At 46.4% G+C, this 21,239-nt stretch overlaps 1 protein-coding gene across 1 annotated transcript in view; it reads right to left on the bottom strand.

Annotated features, from left to right (window-relative positions):
- Positions 1-21,239, bottom strand: part of IL17REL (interleukin 17 receptor E like) — a 600,388-nt gene that overhangs the window by 317,078 nt on the left and 262,071 nt on the right. Inside the window, exon 9 of the mRNA XM_069229705.1 lies at positions 20,538-20,592. Coding sequence (XP_069085806.1) covers positions 20,538-20,592 — 55 coding nt within the window. The remainder of the gene's footprint in view (positions 1-20,537; positions 20,593-21,239) is intronic.

A 21,239-nucleotide genomic window follows, 5' to 3' on the forward strand; every position in this document is an offset into this window, starting at 1 on the left:
CTGCACAAGACACCACTGAATGCCTATAGCTTCCTTTCTCTCTACTTTGAAACATAGTCAATCAGAGTAGCATGAATGTAGCCCCTTGAATTGCTTGCCCAATTCTCTCAAAGTCTCTGAAGTGCATCCCAAACTTCATATGAAAATAACAGCAGACCTGTCAAGCAAGATGTTACATTAAAGAAGAACTTCAATGTCAAATAAGATCCTCCCAGCCTCCCATGCATATTCTGTCAGATTTAGATGGGTCATCTCTGCCTATTCTAGTCAGTCTATTGTTTGTTCCGGGGAGCAAGTTGACACCTTGTTTATGCCTATTTAATTGCTAATTATTAGCTGGCAGATGTTTGTGAGCAAAGTGCAGATTTAGCTTTCAAGGGCTTCAGGCAGGGCAAAGGTGATTTTCTGTAAGTTCATTTTTCATAATATCTAGAAATGGTATGACTTCAACATTGAATTGGACTTTCAATAACTATTAATATTGTTGTTTAATTACTTTTCAAGCTATTCTGATTCTCGAGAAATGCATTAGTTTTTAACACTGCCTCCCAGGGCTTTCCCATGAAACAGGTAACCCGGCTATTGTAAAAGTAGGCTTTATGGCGTTTTCACTGTGAGGACATGTTTAACAAAAACATTTTACATATTATACTTTTAAATACCAGGCATCCTGCCTTGTGGGCAATAAGGTCTTCTTATGGGTGACATATAAATGTTTAAAAGAAAGGGTTAGGACTGTCAAAAGACGTTTTTGTGCCAGTTGGAATTCACAGGTAAATTCTGTGCAGCCAGGGTACTGGTGGCAGGCCTGCAGACTTGTTTATATTGTCAGCGTAGTGAATGGCACAGACGGTGCTCCAATTCACTTGCGGCATTTAACTTACAGGCCCTGGGTACACATTGGTATCATAACCTAGGGACTTGTAGGTAAGTTAAATATGTAAATCATGAGTATGTCAATTGTACCATGCAAAAAAAGTCAGGGCAACCTTTCAGAAAGGGCTAATTTCCAGCACTGCCCACCCAGTCAAAAACTAGGAAGCTAGGCTACAAAAACTAATACCTTGATGGGTTTTCCTGCTCAGGTGATAGTATTGGACAATGCGCCTCTTCTGAAGTGGCACTTGTCTGTTCTATGCCCTCCTGAACCTATCTGTACCCCTCTGTCACCAGTGAATTGTCCCATGGAGAACCCTTCTCCTCATCCACATGCCCAAACCATGAGGATCCTAATCATAGTTTGCTTACAGATTAATCTTGGAATCCATAGATTACCAGTCTAGCAGGGGTGGCTCCTTTGCAATGGAGAAGGAGCAGCACCCCACTGGCTAGGAACCAGAAGCTGAAAAATAAAACAATATTTCATTTTAGTTTTCAGTTGCTGGCTTAGTTGAGTCAGGGTGCAAAGGGAGGGGCGGGGCTGGGCAATGGAAGGGGGAGTGGAGTGACTGCACTAAGTGTGCCTGTCAGTTCGGCCAGGCAAACGAACATGTGCACTTAGGTTTTTCCAACCCGGTTGTGTTGTGCAGCCAGGTTGGAGAAACTGCACAGACTCCAATGCGCTGTCTGAGTGGCAGACCAAGCTGCTCAGACCAATCCTGATGCTGCTCTCATGCTAGGTATAGCTTGAGAGCAGCACCAGGATTGCGTGAGGAGCCTGTGCTGGTGTCCAAGAGACTGCTGAGACACCATCAGTAGGGGAGCATGAGGTGGCCGGAGGCACTGGGACAGGTATGTTTATTTTAATTTTATTATTATTATTCATTTGGTATTATTATTTATTGTCCCTCGCACCCCCTGTGCCCGCCCCTCCCCTTGAGATTTGCAGCAGCCGCCACTGCAATCTGGCCAGCAAGGTGATATGGCCATTTATGCCCCCTGTACCAGAATCTCTACCTCCACCCCAGGGAATACTCTGCAGACAAGGCAAATAACTAACAAGAGTCCACTGACAGTTGTTAGTTTTGAAATCCAGGCCCTTGGAAGGTGTGGAAGTTACAATCATTGTCCCTGGGGCAGGCCTCACTTCCAGCTTTGAGGCTGGCACAAAGTAACCCAATTGTTCCTGAGGTCTCTCTGGCCTTAGAGAGGGGGAGGCTACATCCTTAGGTGAAAGACAATCTCCTTCGACTTTTATTTCTGCTACCTCAGGGGTGATATCCTGAGTCTGGCCTCTCAGGTCAGAGCCTGTACCCTTAGACTGAACAGGGGCCTGGCAGTCCAGGACGTCCGGGGGGGACCACAGACTCCCTAGGGTTTGACTCTCTCTGTCTGTGTCATGTTGGGGTCTGCCTGGGAAAGCTGGGATAACCTGTGTTCTGCCTTTGTGACAGCACTGGCAGCATCATCAGGTCAGAAGTGGCCTCACCAGGGTCAGTGTTGGGGTGCACTTCTCTCAGATCAGGTAATCCCTGACCCACTGGTTCTCCCATTGTGAATGTCCTCCACCTTCTACCCCTTGATTCCCATTTGGGCCTCTGTACTCTCTGCTTGATACCATTCAGGTTAAAAACCTACTATACCCCATCTATAATTCTCACATATACATCAATGAAAATACAATGTATCATCAAAACTTCAAGTCCACAATGCTATCTATACATCAGTTAATACACAGTCCAATTTAAAAGACATTGGTTTACAAATTCTGTCAGATGTATTAGAAGGTTTTTAACCTGAATGTGTAATCTTTAATGTGGTAATTAAAAATATGCTTTTTGGTATAAAAATAAATGAATAATTTTATAGAAATTTAGTGAGACAGAGATTACTTGCATAGTATTGTTCTATATATTGTAGATCTTTATATAATATTGCCTTTTTCAGCCAAGACTGCTAAGCTCGACCCGAATAGTGTATGGTGGTTCAAAGTTCAATGGCTACAAGGGAGGAGTCCTGTACAATCACCAGGCACAAAAGGGAATCTTGTTTGTTGATACAGTTGTGAACTACCCTGTCCCTTTTTTATGGCTAAGGGTGACTCTCCTTGTGTTTGGGCATCTGAGTCATCCTACATACATATCTAGGAGACACTACTTCGAGGAAACCAGCTTTTCCACCAGCATGGTCTGGCTGGCACACCTGTCCCTGAGAAAAATGAGAGGGACCCTATTCACTGTGATTTGGTGAAGGTGATGACTCCCACCCTCAGGAACTACTAATGTACCTTCTGGATACACCTCCCAACTAAGGGACACTAAAGCATTGTCTACCCTCTCTTCTTGAGGACACCTTCCCCGCAATGCGACATTGGCCACGCCCATGAAGTTCCCTCTGTGGGTAGTTTAATGAGACAGCAGGAAACCTCCATCTTTTGCCCTGATTGGTGACAGTCATAACACTTGGGCTGGAAAAAGCCACTAAACCCTCCCTTCTTACAGTCAGGATTAAATTGGGACTTCCTTCCCTGAGCGGGCAGCCTTTAGAGAACTCCTTTTGGCGTTCCCTGTTTCCCTCCTCCTTCTGCGTGTGGAAACCCTATCAACCCTTCAGTGCCCCCCCACAGGTGTCTTTCTGAAAATATAGGTACTGATCTTTCGGTTAACCTCTTTCCCTAGCTCTCTCGGTACAGTTAGCTTGGAAAGAATTAGGTGCTGGCACAATTCTGTAAAATAATTGTTCTGTATACACTCCTTCATCATCAAATTATAAACTCCATCATAACCATTTACTTTGCTCACCTTCACCCGGCTATCTAGTGCCGTACTTGATAAATCTACAAAGTCTACCTATGAATGATGTGACTTCTTCTAGCCATCCTTCAAGCTCAGGTGAACCCTATAAAGGGTCCAATCAAACTTGGTGATAAGGTCTTTCTTAACTGGAGCACATCTAATCTGGTCAGCTACCTCTAGGGCCAATAGGGTGTACCTCCCATCAATTGTTATGAGCTTCCACAGACTACACCTCCCCCAGATCACCCCTGGGACTCTATGCAAATGCAAACCACTTATCAATGTAATCCCCCACTACGTAGCTAGGCACCAGGTATTTGGAGTTGTGAACTCTTTTTCCTCTCATTGGCACTTCATTGTTGCTTCCACCATCTTCACTGGATTCAAGAGCCCTGAATCTCAAGTCCAGTTCTCACTGGCCTGTCTCATGAGTCAGCAGGACCTTCTTCATCTCGCAGACCACAGTTAATGTTTTCTCTTACATTGCCTAAGTTGATGCTGCTGATTTCTTCTCCTAAGTAACCAAAGCCAACTTCTTCTCCTCCAGGCAAAGTTTGTCAGTTGTAGTTTCATTGCTTTCTCTGTGTATCTGCCCTCTGACTCTGACTGGGTCAAGCTGCCAGAGAAACACACTGCTCTCTATCCTGGATAAGGCAGGTGACCTGGAACCTGTGGGCACATCCTCGTCCACTTGCACTGGGTCAATTGTAGGGACACCCTATTTTCTTTCTCTAGTCCTTCCTCATTTTCTGTCTCATCATTGTTAATGTCAGATTACAATAGGATTTTAGATTTTAGCTTATTTGAACTTAAATCACAAAGTGGTACATTAGCTCATGGCTAGACACCAATGTAATTACGCACCATTGGAATCAATAGGCAGTCACTTTTAAAAATGCATTAAAAATCGTACTGTTGAGTTACCAGTCTCTTCTTTTACAGGGTGGTCGCAGTGGTCAGTGGGCATCTTATGCCAGCTGGAGAGCTTTGGGCAGCTCCCAGTTCTGGCGGAAGCAGCATTGGAAAAGTTCTTGGCAAAGGGCCACCTGGATGGGCCACTTGGAAAAGGAGCTGGTTTGCAAATTCAAAGTGATGCCTGGCGGTCCCCTTTGGCTGTTGAGGTTGGAGAACTGGGACACACAGCAGAACCCATGATGCAAGGCAGAGGGTGGCCAGGTGCAGGGTGTTTTGGAGGTCTTGGATGCTATGCGCAACGAAGTCCACTGGAGCTGGAGGTAAGTCTCTTTGGGGGCCACTTGCAGAACAACGGGGGCACTCTTGTCAAAGGTCTGGGGTGTTCCTGAAGTCCCTCGACTAGGGCTTCTTTGTGATCCTCTGTTAGCTCCGGGGGAGCTTTTTTTCTCCTGGTCCAACATCAGCTAACCAGGACCAAATGTATTGCTATATCCCGGCCACTGGGGGTCGCAGCTCCTCCAAACTTGGTACAGTTGGGGGGAACTTCTGGACTGTTGTCTGTGTGTTGTGGGGTCCAGCTGTGATTTCCAGTCACAGGGATATTGGCAATCCAGTGAAGTGTCTTTCACTGGTTTCTTGGTCTTTTGCAGTTTACTTGTTTTTCTAGAGTGGTGCCTCCACTCAGGAGGGAGATCGGGGTGAACTTGAAGCCTGGAGGTCCCCTGGGTTTCTTGGGGTCAGTCCAGGATTCAGCTCCTCCGCTGTCGTGATTGTCTGGACTCTGGTGCTGCAAGCAGGGGTCTTGGCACCTCTTCTGGTGCAGCAGGTCCTCAGTTCTCGTCCTGGAGGTTTCTCTGGTGCTGGTCTTCTTGTCTTCTTGGAATCCTTTTCAAATCTAAAATCTTGGTCTAGGGGAGCCCACTAAATACTGAATTTAGTGGGTGTTTTAGGGGGAACCTGGTAGTGTCCAATGAGGCACTTGCACTTGGGTGGCTACCCCCACTATAGTGACCACTTCCTTTGGGAAGGGTCAATTCCCTAAACCTCATTGGCTGTTTCTCTCCATTCCAAGATAGAGAAATCTGAATCAGAGGGTACACTTCGCATACAAGCCCTTAGGGGTGGTGCATGCTCAGTGAGGCCCCTTCTCCTTCCCTTTGTCTGGTTTCCCACCAAAAGTGGGGGTTTGCAAAGGGGGAAGCCCTCTGCTGCTAGCAGCTAGCCTGGAGGCTCGAGGTTCTGGGGCAGTAGCCCTTTGAAGCTCACCGCCAGGGTGTTGCACATTCCTGAGGTAAGGGGAGTTAGCTCCTCCACCCAGGAAGGGCATTGTCTTACAAACCAGAGAGTCAGGGCTCTCCCCCAGGTTTGTATATTGGCTGTCTGGAGTTGCAGCTGGATGGAACAAGCCAGCAACTCTGCCAGTTAGAGTTAGCTTTTGCAGGGGGAACCTCTAAGGTGCGTTTAGGGTTAAAACCATTACTGGTATCAGTTTGGATGTAATATTCTGTTTGATACCAAACAACCCAGGGTGCAGAGTGGCCATTATGTAGCTGGGGTACTCGAGTTTGACTTGTGCCCAGTACATACATTAAAATGGCTGCCCTGTTCACTCACTATGTCCTAGGTTTAGCAAGGACACAGTGGAGGAATATTGCTCATGCAGCTATGCCCTCACATATACTATGGTGCACCCTGCCTTAGGGCTGAAAGGCCTGCTAGAGGGGTGACTTACCCATAACATATGCAGTGTATGGTGGAAAGGGCACACAGAGAGTGTGCCATGTCGAGTTTATCCTTTTAGGGTTGCCCCAGAAATGGGAATGCTGCAACGGCAATGCTGGGTGCATCTGGGTGCAGGGCCTTTGGGGGTGGTACAATCAGTGCTGCTGCCCCCAGGGGCATACTCTTGATGTCTCTTGCCCTGGGTACTGGGGTACCCATTTACTAGGGACTGACAGGGGTATTTAAGAGTATAACCAATTGTGCCAAGCATCACAACAGTTTTAGGGAAAGAGCTCTGGCCCAGGGAACCTGTGTAGCAGAGGCCCTGGGCACTACCAACTTCTAGAACACACCAACATCAGGCTAAATGTGGGTACTAACCATGCAAGAAGAGGCCTCCTCCTCACACAGAACCCACCTCAAATAAAAATTACAGTCCTTGTCAGGATGAACCCTTAAACCCACTAGATATAGCTGAGCTCCGCCCTGCGGAAAGGGAACATTTCCAACACACCTCTATTAGAGTTGGACACTTTATGAAAAACAAATCTTGCAAAAATACTATAGCCAAGGTGTTAGAAATGGGGTCTTTGGTTGGCAGTCAGGTTACACCCTGTCTATGCAAGGACCCTCACTTCCTTCAGGGTAAGTCACACACAATCCAAATTATTCTGTGCCCACCCTCTGGTAGCTTGGCACTGAGCAGTCAGGCTTTACTTAGAAGGCAATGTGTAAAGTATTTGTGCAATAAATCATACCATAACACAATATAGCACCACAAACATACACCACACAGTGTTTAGAAAAATATTTAATATTTATCTGGATAAATGCAGGTCAAAACGATTAAAATGCAATAAGTATATGTTGAGATATCACTGAAAAGTGATTTAAAGTGTCTTAAGTCTTGAAAATTCTCTGCAAAGAACCGCAGAGGAGGAGATGCGTGGAAACAAAGGGGTGTGCGTCGATTTCTGGTGCCGCACACAGTGATACATCGTTTAGTTTTCACGCAGGGATGGGTGTGCGTCAATTTCCGAAGCTCGGTCATGGATCCTCTTCAGGTTGCAGGGTTTTCAGAGGCCCCGGGGACGATCAGTGGATTTCTGGTGCTGCTAGGACAAAGTCAGAGGAGCTGCATCCATCAGGTAGGTGTTGCATTGAATTTTCTACCACATGGCAGGCACTGCGTCGATTCCTCTATGGAAGTCGGGCTGCATCGTTCCGGCTCAGCTGTGCATCAAATTTTCGGTCGCTACAGAGGCTCTGCTTTGATCTTCTTGTTGCGAAGTTGGGCTGCGTCATTCCGGTTCGGCGTGAGGTGAAATGTTCACCACGGTGCAGGCTGTCCATCGTTTCTGGCAGGCTGTGTGTCGAATTTCACCACACAAGGAGTCCTTCTTGCAGAGATGAACTCTTTTTGGTCCTGAGACTTCAGGGAACAGGAGGCAAGCTCTATCCAAGCCCTTGGAGAGCACTTCTTCACCACAGCAAGAGAGAAGCAAGGCAGCAGGGCAACAGCAAGGCAGCAGGCCTTCACAGAAAGCAGACAGATGAGTCCCTTGAGCAGCCAGGCAGGTCTTCTTGGCAGGATGCAGGTTCTGGTTCAGGTTCTCTTCTCCAGAAAGTGTCTGAGTTGGTAGGGGCAGAGGCCCTGTTTAAATACCCAAATGTGCCTTTGAAGTGGAGGAGACTTCAAAGAGTGGCTTAGAAGTGCACAACGACCCCCTTTCAGTTCAATCCTGTCTGCCAGGATCCCAGTAGGGGGTGAGGCAGTCCTTTGTGTGAGGGCAGGCCCTCCACCCTCCCATCCCAGGAAGACCCATTCAAAATGCAGATGTATGCAAGAGAGGTTGAGTATCCTGTGTTTGGGGTGTGTCTGAGTGAATGCACAAGGAGCTGTCAACTAACCCCAGCCAGATGTGGATTGTAAGGCACAGAAAGATTTAAGTGCAGAGAAATGCTCACTTTCTAAAAATGACATTTATAAAATAGTAATATTAAATCCAACTTCACCAGTCAGCAGGATTTTGTATTACCATTCTGGCCATACTAAATATGACCTTCCTACTCCTTTCAGATCAGCAGCTACCACTCAAACAATGTATGAGGGCAGCCCTAATGTTAGCCTATGAACGGAGCAGGCCTCACAACAGTGTAAAAACAAATTTAGACGTTTTACACTACCAGGACATGTAAACTACACAGGTACACATCCTTCCTTTTGCCTACATACCACCCTGCCCTAGGGGTTACCCAGGGCACACCTTAGGGGTGACTTATATGAAGAAAAAGGGGAATGTTAGGCTTGGCAAGTACTTTTAAATGCCAAGTCGAATTGGCAGTGAAACTGCACACACAGGCCTTGCAATGGCAGGCCTGAGACAAGGTTAAGGGGCTACTGAAGTGGATGGCACAATCAGTGCTGCAGGCCCACCGGTAGCATTTATTCTACCGGCCCTGGGCACATATAGTGCACTCTACTAGGGTCTTATTAGTAAATTAAATAGCCCAATTTGGTATGATCCAAGGTTACCATGTTTAAAGGGAGAGAGCACATGCACTTTAGCACTGGTTAGCAGTGGTAAAGTGCGCAGAGTCTAAAAACCAGCAAAAACAATATCTCAAAAGTGGAGGGAGGCAGGCAAAAAGTTAGGGGTGACCACCCTAAGGCTGTCAAGTCTAACATGTGTCCCCCCAGCTGAAAGTGGGGAGAGCTACCTAACGTCCTGGGAGCTCTCATCGCTGAGGCGGAAATATCTGGAGAGACCATCAGCGTTAGCGTGATCAATCCCCGAGCGATGTTCCACCGTAAAGTTCATCCCCTGTAGGGAAATGGACCACCTCAAGAGTTTAGGATTTTCTCCCCTCATTTGCATGAGCCATTTGAGGGGCCTGTGGTCTGTCTGAACCCAGAAGTGAGTCCCAAACAGCTATGGTCTCAGCTTCTTCAGTGCCCAGCCCACAGCAAACGCTTCACTTTCAATAGCACTCCACCTCTGTTCCCGTGGTAATAGTCTTCTGCTAATAAAGACTACTGGTTGGTCCAGGCCCTCCTCATTTAGCTGTGCTAGGACCGCCCCTATGCCATGCTCTGAAGCGTCTGTCTGCACGATAAATTCCTTGGAGTAGTCAGAAGCCCTGAGCACGGGCCGTGCACATGGCTTCCTTCAGGGAGTCAAAGGCTTTCTGACAAGCCTCTGTCCAATTCACCAACCTAGGTTGCTTTTTGGATGAGAGTTCTCTCAAGGGTGACACAATGGTACCATAGCCCTTGACAAATCTGCGGTAGTATCCAGTGAGGCCTAAAAAGGCTCTCACTTCCGTCTACGTTCTAGGTGGTTGCCAGGCCTTGATAGTTTCAATCTTTGCCTGGAGTGGCTGCAACTTGCCAACACCTACTATGTGTCCTAAGTATACCACGGAACACTGCCCAATCTGGCACTTACTGGCCTTGATGGTCAGGCCTGCCTGCTGCATGGCCTGAAGTACCTCTTTGAGGTAGAGCAGGTGTTCCTCGCAGCTGTCACTGTAGACGGCAATGTCGTCCAGGTAGGCTGCACAGAAGGCATCTTTGCCAGCTAGGACCCCGTTGACCAACCGTTGGAAGGCAGCGGGGGCATTTTTCAACCCAAAGGGCATCACCTGGAATTGGTAATGCCCCTCAGGTGTGGAAAATGCAGATCTCTCTTTGGCCCCCTCAGTCAAGGCGATCTGCCAGTACTCTGATGTAAGGTCAAAAGTACTGAGGAATTTGGCACCGCCTAGCCTGTCTAAGAGCTCATCAGCTCGGGGGGATGGGGCGAGCGTCAGTCCGTGTGACTGAGTTGAGACCTCGGTAGTCCACGCAGAACCGGAGTTCTGGCTTGGCACCGGGTGCAGCAGCCTTGGGAACCAGTACCACCGGGCTGGCCCAGGGACTACTAGATTTCTCAATAACCTCTAGAGCCAACATCTTGGAGACTTCCACCTTGATGCTGGCCTTCACCTAATCTGACAACCTGTAAAGTTTGTTCTTTACAGGGGGACTGTCTCCCGTGTCCGTATCATGGACACACAGGTGTGTGAGTCCAGGGGTGAGGAAAAACAGGGAGGAGTACTACTCCAGTAACTGGTAGCAGTCCCCTCTCTGCTCCAGGGTTAGGGAGTCAGAGAGAATGATACCCTCCACTGACCTATCCCCTTCCTTGGCAGAGAGGAGGTCGGGGAGAGGTTCACTCTCCTTCTCCATACCCTCATCTGTCACCAGAAGCATGTTGACCTCTGTCCTCTCAAAGTGAGGCTTCAGTCGGTTGACATGGAGCACCCTTAGGGGATTCCTAGGGGATTGGAGGTCTACTAGGTAAGTGCCCTCCCCTTTCCGCTCCTTTACTTCAAATGGGCCAGACCAGCGGTCCTTGAGAGCTCTACGCTCTACTGGCGTCATTACCCACATTGTCTCCAGGTTGAAACTCCACCAGTGTGTCCTTCTGGTCATACCAGCATTTCATTACCTCTTGACTGGCCTCAAGGTTACTTTTGGCTGTTTTCCAGATGCAGTGCATCTGGTTGCAGAGCTTTCTCCCACCCCTCCTTGACAATGCTTAAGGGCCCCCTGACTGGGTACCCATAGAGAAGCTCAAAGGGACTGAACCCCACCCCCTTCTGGGGTACTTCTCTGTAAGCAAAGAGAAGGCATGGTAAGAGGACATCCCACTTACGCCTCAGGGTCTCAGGGAGGCCTGTGATCATGCCTTTCAAGGTCTTGTTGAATCTCTCCACAAGAACATTACATTGGGGGTGATAGGGTGTGGTGAACTTGTAGGTTACACCACACGCATCCCACATGGACTTCATGTATGCAGACATGAAGTTAGTGCCTCTGTCAGACACTATTTCCTTTGGGAATCCTACACGGGTAAATATCCCCATTAGAGTTCTGGTCACCACCGGTGCCGTTACGGTCCTCAGAGGGATTGCCACTGGGTAACGGGTGGCATGGTCCACCAAAACCAGGATGAACCTGTTGCCTACGGCAGTCTTGCGGTCCAATGGACCAACAATGTTGATGCCCACCCTTTCAAAGGGGGTGCCAACGACCAGAAGTGGGATCATGGGGGCTTTTAACCTTTTCCCTGTTTTACCACTGGCCTGGCAGGTAGGACAGGACCTACATGACGCATCTGAGTTTGTCCTCATCCGGGGCCAATAGAAGTGGGTGACAAGCCTGGCAAAGGTCTTGTCTTGCCCCTAATGTACTGCCTTGGGGATGTCGTGAGCCAGACCTAGTAGGAAGGCCCGGTAACACTGGGGAACCACCAGCGAATGCGCTGCCCCAATAGCCGGAACCTTAGGCTCACTGTAAAGGAGATCATTCTCCCAATATATATGGTGATCGCCAGAGGCTTCACCTGCTGCCTGGGCTGAGGCCTGTTGCCTCATGCCCTCCAAAGTGGGACATTCTTTCTGCGCCTTGCAGAATTCCTCCCTGGTGGGCCCACCCTCAACTTGCCACCCAGCAAGCTCAGGTAGGTCACCTAGGACGGCAATGTCTTCCCCAGTTGGCTTGGGGGCTTCCTCCTCGGGAACCCGTCAACCACCGTGGAAACTTCTGGAACCGGTTTCCCTGGCCCCTTGCCCCTCCTCTTGGCAGTTGTCTGGGCCATTCCACCAGGCTCCAGACGCACTTGACTTCCCTCCTGGGCAGCCATGGACTGTGAGGTCACGCAGACCCACTCAGGCAATCCCAACATCTCCAAGTGAGACCTTAGCTCTACCTCCTCCCAGGTAGAGTGCTCAAGGTCATTGCCTAACAGACAATCTACAGGTATGGCAGGACTCACAGCTACTTTTAGAATACCAAAGACCCCCTCCCACTCAAAGGGAACCAGAGCTACCAGTAGGTGGCTCTCACGATTGTCGGCGACTATGACTTGGTGGAATGTATTTGGGAGGACCTGCTCTGCTGACACCAGCTAACCCCTGACAGTGGTCATGCTGGCTCCTGTGTCACGCAGAGCCTCCAACCTTTGCCCATTGATGGGTGACCCACTGCCTATGCTTGGAAGTATTGGCAGGCATGTGGGTTTTTGGCACCATCTCTGCATCCCCCAGGGACACTAGAGTTACCTCTATCTGCTCCGCAAAACTACCCGGGACTACCTCCTTCCCAAGCGCTACGCTAGCCAACCCAGGTGTCTGCCCTCCTTTGGGGGGCTGTGCCCTCTTGGGACATTTGGAGTCGCCCTCAGAGTGCCCATACTTACTGCACTCTGCGCATTGGGGTACAAACCTCCCTGTCTTATGGTCAATGAATCCCTTCCTTTTGGAATCAGACCGGGACTGGTTACCACTATTTCCTTAGGAACTGTTTTGCAGGCCTTTTGAGAACTCCTTGTTTTTAAGTTTTTTTCCCCTCTCTTTCTTCTGATGGGAACCATGACCACCTTTGTGGGTGTCCCGTCCTCAGCAAGCTTCCTGGGATCAGTCAGCTTACTGTCTACTAGGTGCTGGCGCAACTCTGTAAAAGAAGTACTGAGGATATGCTCTCTCAGAATCAAATTATACAATCCTGTGTAATCATCTACTATGCAGCCCCGCACCCATCTATTGAGTGTCTTACTGGAAAAGTCAAAGAAATCTACCCATGTTTGTGTGGACTGTTTGGTGCTGTCCCTGAACCTGACAGTATTTCTCAGTGGTCAGCCCAAACTTGGCAAGTAAAATGTCTTTCATGTGTGAGTATGTGTTTTGATCCTTTGGGTCCAATGTGAGAAGTGTATCCCTCCCAATTGCTGGCACATACCCCCAATATAGCTGTACCCCATTGCTCTTCAGGAACCCCATGAGCCCTTAGTGCAACTTCATAAGCAGCTAGCCATTTATCAATGTCATCTCCCTCCACAAAACTGGGCACCACATTTTTGGGTATACAAACCTTCTTTTCTCCAGCAGGTCCTGCCTGAATGCTGCCACCATTACTGCTGGACTCAGAATGCTTTACCTTAAGATCCAGCTCCTTAAGTCACAGTTCATGAGCCAACAAAAGTTTCTTCTCAGCCAAAGCTCTCTCTGCCCTTCTTTCTTCTTGTTGGGCCTCAATTTTCAGCCTTGCCATTTGCAATTGAAACTCTCTCTCTCCTTTCCTCTGTGGTTATGCCTTGATCAGAGACACTGCTTCCTGGCTTGGCAGGGGGCACAATTGCAGTGGTAACATCATCCAATAATGGCAACAAATCCTCTGGGGAGCCATCTTCTTGATCCTCCTCCTCAGCATCCTCCTCTGAATGGGCTTCTGCCCAGGCCCTCAGCATCACTTGAAATTCCTCCTTTCTGGAGGCACTTTGGGTGGGTACTCCCATCTCCTTGCAGAACCTTTCAGCTGTTTGACAGTATATGTCTCCAACAGGGCCAGGTCAAAATCTCCTGCTTGAAACCCAACCTGAGACATGTTGAGTTGAGGATTTTAGTTCAGGAAAAAACGAATTTGCAAAAGAGATCAAAATCAAGTTGGCCTTCAACTGTGGGTAGGTAGTGAAATACTTAGCTACTGTATGTCACTGCACAAAAACAAGCCCTATCTCACCGCTGATCACCAATGTTAGAAATGGGGTTTTGGTTGGCAGTCAGGTTACCCCACTATCCAAGCAAGGACCCTCACTCTAGTCAGGGTAAGTCACACACAATCCAAATAATCCTGTGCCCACCCTCTGGTAGCTTGGCACTGAGCAGTCAGGCTTAACTTAGAAGGCAATGTGTAAAGTATTTGTGCAATAAATCATACCATAACACAATATAGCACCATAAAAATACACCACAGAGTGTTTAGAAAAATGTATAAAATGTATCTGGATAAATGCAGGTCAAAACGATAAAAATGCAATAAGTATATGTTGAGATATCACTGAAAAGTTATATAAAGTGTGTTAAGTCTTTTAAAAGCGAAACAAGTTTCTTTCAAGCACAAAGTACCTGGTTTGTGTGAAAAATCTCCCCAACGAACTGCAGAGGAGGAGATGCGTGGAAATAAAGGGGTGTGTGTCGATTTCTCAGGCTACACATGGCGATGCGTCATTCAGTTTTCACACAGGGACGGCTGTGTGACGATATCCAGCGCTCGGTTATGGATCCTCTACGGGTTGCAGGGTTTTCAGACGCCCCAGGGATGATGCGTGGATTTCTGGCACTGCTAGGACGAAGTCACAGGAGCTGCGTCGATCCGGTAGGCGTTGCATAAAATGTTCTACCGCATGGCAGGTGCTGCGTTGATTCCTCTCTGAAGGTCGGGTTGCGTCGTTCCGGCTCAGCAGTGCGCCGATCCGGTGAGGCTGTGCATCAAATTTCTGGTCGCTACGCTGGCGCTGTGTCGATCTTCTCGTTGCGAAGTCGGGCTGTGTCGTTTCGGTTCGGCGTGCGGTGAAGTTTTCACCACGGTGCCGGCTGTGCGTCGTTTCAGGCAGGCTTCGAATTTCGCCACACAAGGAGTCCTTCTTGTAGAGATGAAGTCATTTTGGTCCTGAGATTTCAGGGAACAGGAGGCAAGCTCTATCCAAGCCCTTGGAGACCACTTCTTCACCACAGCCAGAGAGCAGCAAGGCAGCAGGGCATCAGCAAGGCAGCAGTCCTTCACAGAAAGCAGACAGGTGAGTCCTTTGAGCAGCCAGGCAGGTCTTCTTGGCAGTATGCAGGTTCTGGTTCAGGTTCTCTTCTCCAGAAAGTGTCTGAGTTGGTAGGGGCAGAGGCCCTGTTTAAATACCCAAATGTGCCTTTGAAGTGGGGGAGACTTCAAAGAGTGGTTTAGAAGTGCACAAGGTCCCCTTTCAGTTCAATCCTGTCTGCCATGGCCCCAGTAGGGGGTGTGGTAGTCCTTTGTGTGAGGGCAGGCCCTCCACCCTCCCAGCCCAGGAAGACCCATTCAAAATGCAGATGTATGCAAGAGAGGCTGAGGATCCTGTGTTTAGGGTGTGTCTGAGTGGATACACAAGGAGCTGTCAACTAAACCCAGCCAGACGTGGATTGTAAGGCACAGAAAAATTTAAGTGCTGAGAAATGCTCACTTTCTAAAAGTGGCATATCTAAAATAGTAATATAAAATCCAACTTCACCAGCAAGCAGGATTTTGGATTACCATTCTGGCCATACTAAATATGACCTTCCTACTCCTTTCAGATCAGCAGCTACCACTCAAACAATGTGTGAGGGCAGCCCCAATGTTAGCCTATGAACAGAGCAGGCCTCAGAGCAGTGTAAAAACGAATTTAGGAGTTTTCACTACCAGGACATGCAAACTACACAGGTACATGTCCTGCCTTTTGCCTACACAGCACCCTGTCCTAGGGGTTACCCAGGGCACACCTTAGGGGTGACTTATATGAAGAAAAAGGGGAATGTTAGGCTTGGCAAGTACTTTTAAATGCCAAGCCGAATTGGCAGTGAAACTGCACACACAGGCCTTGCAATGGCAGGCCTGAGACAAGGTTAAAGGGCTACTGAAGTGGGTGGCACAATCAGTGCTGAAGGCCCACCAGTAGCATTTAATCTACCTGCCCTGGGCATATATAATGCACTCTACTAGGGACTTATCAGTAAATTTAATAGCCAAATTGGGTATGATCCAAGGTTACCATGTTTAAAGGGAGAGAGCATATGCACTTTAGCACTTGTTAGCAGTAGTAAAGTGCTCAGAGTCTAAAAACCAGCAAAAACAGTATCTCAAAAGTTGATGGAATCATGCAAAAAGTTAGCGGTGACCACCCTATGGCTGTCAGGTCTAACACAAGGGAAAAACCATCACAATGGAAATCCTTCCATCATAGATGTAGTAAAATGATATTCATTTTTTAATAATGTTGCATCCTAAATGCAAAAATTATCATCTTTCAACAAATGTTCCTCAAAAGAGCAGGAATCATGAAGGAATATACAAAAAAGAAAAAACACCTCCAGTAGCATGACCAAGAACTTGCTTGCTGGCTGACACTTTGATCGATTTAAACAATTGGTGCCCATTTGCCTTGCTTGCTTAAGACCGAGGGATTTCTTGCTATACCACTGCTTTTCTGTTTGATTACTATAGGACAACTTTTTACTGATGCAATATTGGCTGGAGCTTATGAAAGATGGCCCAAACATGTGCAAAATTTCCCAGAACCTTGTAATTTATGTCTCCAGTTCAAATCTCAGTTATAAAGGGCCACATGTACCAAGCTTTTTAGAGGTCACAAACAGTCCAATTCACAGAGTCGGGTTGTTTGCAAATGCTAAAAAGCATTTTTGTTTTTACTAAGGCCAAATTGCGATTTGGTAACCCGTTACCGAATCACAAATTGGGTTTGCTATTCAGTAGGAAGCAGCGGGTTTAGGGCGTCCCTTCCTAATACCAAATCACACTGGTATGTATGAATGTTTTGCAACTGAAATGCAGTTTCAAATTGGTTGTAACCCATTTGCAAATGGGAAGAGGTACACAATGGACCCCCTCCTCTTCGTGGATGTTTGTAAAAGTATTTTTTAAGAGCAGGCAGTGGTCTTATGGACCACTACCCACTCTTAAAGAATGAAAAGAAAGCTTTTTATTTTCTTTTTTAAACACATTCTATTTTAATAAAGGAAAACAGGCTGCATAAAAAAAAAAAGATTGCTTCATTTAAAAACGGTCACAGACAAGGTAGTCTGCTGACCCCAGCAGTCCATCATCCCTGTGAATGTTGCGATTTGCATTGGATTGCCAAGTGAGACCTACCTCATTAATATTCATTAGGTAGGTCTATTTGTGACTTACTGGGAATGGGAATCCAATATGACACTCAAAACAGTTTCATACATTTGAAATTACGCTTTCCTAATTGTGATTCACATGAAATAGCAATTAGGAGCTCACAATTTCATACTTTTGTACATGTGGCCCAAAGTTCTTGTTTTGATTGGGTCTCTCCCAAAATGACCATCAGCACATTCCAACACAAATGTATTCATGTGTTGCAATGCATACACAGCCATGTGCAAGCACAGTGATCATCTTGGAGTGTGATTGTTCCAACAAGGACACCATGTGCAAAGATTGTGCAAGTATTCATCACGACACATGCTCATTTATGCCTTTTGAGAAAGTAGAAACATATATTTATGTGCCTCAATACCAATGCCAATCATGAACTTGCAAATGCCAAGATATCTTAATATACATAAACATATTTTATGTTGAACTGTAATGTTGTTTCTAATCGACCTTAATGTACACAATAACTTTACGAAATTACAATTTTTTGTGTGATGTCTCCACAAATGTGTTTGTCCTATCTGCTTTGCTGGCTTTAGAACTCTGTGTACTTTACCCCTGCTATTCAGTAGTAAAGTGCCTGTGCTCCCCATTTAAATATGGTTGAATTGGCTTACTCCAAATTAGCAGATTTAACTTACCTATAAGTCCCTTGTACATGTTGTGGAAGGTGCACCAAGGGTTTGGAAGTTATAGGCACTGGTGGACTGCAGCGTCGCATGTGCTGTTCACTACAGTGGCAATGGCAAACATGACTTCAGGCCTACCCTGTATAGACTGACTGCTACTGTGTAAAACACATGCTGTGGCCTTTCACAATAACCCTTTGTGACCTTCCTATTAAATATAAATATAAATAAATCACCCCGTATAGGTCTTGCAGCCATCAAGACAGGGTGTATACAGTTTACACATCCTTACAGTGACTAGTATACAAAAGCTATTTTCACTGTAAGAATGCTCGGGCTGGCGCACAGAAAACAATGGAATAGGGGATTACATACTATTCCTGCTAACCCGGGAAAGGGATCAGCTAGAAAAATAATTAAACCACTATTCTTATGGGTTATTGAAACTAATTCAATGGTGAAGTCAAATTTTTAATAGATATTAAGGAAACATAACTTTAAGAAAGTTTATTTTTCTCTGCCTGCAGTTCCTAGATGCTAATTTGCATTGGCTCTACAGCAGCCAGTGATTAGCCTTGAACAGGCATGAATGAGTTATAAAAGTTCTCTCTGAAGCAAACAATAGGCTGACCTGAAAGGGCACAGATTACTTGGCTGCACTCCACAGAATATTCAGAGTACAGCTATGGGCATCCTGTGACACCACACTGTCAAATCCTGCTTGGCCGGTCTGTTGAGCCTTGTGTAACATTTGGCTTACACTTGAAGGGGAGAGCAGGATGGCAAGACAATTCTTCTGGATCCATAGTTTGGGTTTGTTTGTCCAATCAGACATCTGTCTCTGGGTTTATTTTGGGTACAATGTCTGTTTCAAACTAGATTTTAGTGTTAGATGTGGGAGGACAATAAGATTACTATAGTAACACACACCTCTTGCCCTCAGACAGCAAGTTTAGTGTGGCCGAAGACTTTTGTTACCTTCGAAATATTTTTACACATTACATTTTGGGCCTGTTTGCAATGAAGCAAACAGGGACTGCTGCAAAAGTGGGTATGCTTACCCCTGACATTTTCGACCCCATTAGTTAGGGAGGAGCAAGAGGTCAAACCCCAACCACAAGCAGATGCCAGGCATAAATGCGATGCCAGGCATAAATGTGACATCCTCATCTACCCTCTTTAGAATAATTTTTGAGCCTGAGGAAGAACAGGACAAAGAAGCAAATTCCAAGAATCAGTTGGTGGAATGTTTGTGTGGCTGCTGGGAGACCACCAGATGAAAGAGGCCTTTTCCTAGAAGTACCCAGGTTATCAGTGGCAACTCGACCTGGTCTGGACTATCCTGTGGGCCTCTGCCTGACCTCTGAGGTCCTGGTGGTGCTTTAGAAGTGTACTCCTATGGTTCATTGGGACTCAAAAGACTAATGGTCTAATTTAGATCTCAGCCAACAGGTTACTATGTAACAAGCATAACAGATGTCCCATCCACTTTATAAAGAGTGCTTTATTTTTGAGCTGCACTTGTAATACATCAAATCGGATATCAGTCACACTTGTGACAGAGTAACCCATCTGTCGAACTCTAAATCAAGCCCAAAGTCAGAAAGCAATATCACGAACCTGGTTGATGCATCCAATGTGTGTCCCATCGGGATCAGACTACCACGAGCATAGGTTATCATTGGATGTCATTGGCTCCTAATACTTTTTACAGTTAAGCGCGCAAAGCACTCTGTCCCTTTTGTAATCTCTCTATGGGCTTGTAACCAAGCCCATGTCAAGCCCATGAGTTTGGTTGGTTCGTGGGCTTGCCTTTTAAAATTCACTTGATTTCAGTAGTGAAAGGCATGTATACGTCATGCCTTTTCCGGTGTTTAGCCCTCCTCAAGCTCACCGGCCAACAACTGAAAACATACGAGGCTCCATGTTTTCTGTATGGCTTCTGGACTACTTTTTCTCATTATTTCCTAGGCAGTGCGATCTCGCTGGGCAGTAGTTGAGCACTTGAATTCAATATTTTTGAGTTTGTATCAATTATGCAAGATATTCTCATACTCTTTCTTGTGAGAAGATCCTGCCTCCTGCTCGTTGGTTAGTTTTGTTGAAGGAGCAGCTTCACATGTTCACGTTTCCATTCACTTCTATCGAGTGAAAAAATGTATAAGACAGCTTCTGAAATACACAGCTTTTAGCATTATATGCGTCAACTGAATTGGGGTGGAAGGTCTGGTTCGTTGAAAAGACAATTCTTGGTAATTATTTTGCTGGCCTATTGATATTTTCTGATTTAACAGCATGTTAGACTTTTGATTTCCCCAACTCAAAAAAATAGAAAGCAAAGTGCACAAGAGTGTATAAAAGTGAAGCGAGCAGACCCGTAGCACTTTGTAGCTACCAAGCACCTTAAAGAAAAAATATATGCACAGCAGGACCAGCGGAGGGACCCGGAGAGGTATGAGTGGGATGGCGGAGACATAGCAGAGAGGGAGCACCTACATAGAGTGCAATAAATAATAATATAGACAAAATTAATGTGTGGACTAATTTTAAAGTGTTCATATCCGCAAAATGGCATAAAAGAGAGCCCTATTACCCAGCGGCAAAAGCAAGTTGAGCCACACTGGCCAACAGTTGAAAGGGGCTGTCTAACATGTCATCCATGTGTGAGTATGTATGTGTAGGAGTACGTTGATATGTTGAGCACTGAATGTGTTTTTAGTGTGCGCGATGTGCTCTCGCCAGAATCTGCCTATAGTCGAGACTTAAAAATAAGAAAAAGCAAACATATATCTCACAGTAAAACTATTCATAAAGCTACACCCCAACATGGTCCATACTTGCCGTTTTTAAATGGGCATATCTGTCTCCTCCTCGCATCGGGAAAGGCGGACCAACCCTGCAAGTAAACACAAGTTTAATGAGACACGGCCTCCCGCTTCCAAGGTCGAGAGTCCTTCAAGATACAATCTGTTACTTATATACATTTGCAACTTTGTTAATGCAACATTTTATGCGTTTCACATAAAAACGTCAACGCGTGACTTTTAAGCGAAATAGGAGAATTACCGTTTTCCCATTCTGTGTGACAGATGTTTCTGTCTGCTTGAGAAGTAACAGCAGAGATTGTAAAATACTCTATTCGGGATCAGATTAAGAAAGAACAAAACACACATTGATGTGCATGTTATTTCCACTGTGTTCCTTTACAGTTTATCATAGTTGTTGGTAGAGTAAGCAGCACGCATTGGTTGAAGTTTCAAGCATTTACTACGAGGGCAGTGTCTTCTGGGTTGACCCCCCACCTAAATTTGAGAGTGCTGTAGGTTAGAATAGTAGATGACGCAGTGATGCAACATTTTCTCCAGTTCGCAATTAAACAGTTGTTGTCCGCACACACTACTCCGCGTATTACCAGGCCAAATATGTGAGGAAAACCCGGTGTCGCAGTGCAAAATTTGTACCTGATGTGTAATATCGAATTCGACACAAAAATCCATTTGCGTCGGATAGAACAATGTTGCCTTTTCACTAAAAAGAAGATCC

Source organism: Pleurodeles waltl, chromosome 4_1 (genome assembly GCF_031143425.1).
Source record: "Pleurodeles waltl isolate 20211129_DDA chromosome 4_1, aPleWal1.hap1.20221129, whole genome shotgun sequence".
NCBI lineage: Eukaryota > Metazoa > Chordata > Amphibia > Caudata > Salamandridae > Pleurodeles > Pleurodeles waltl.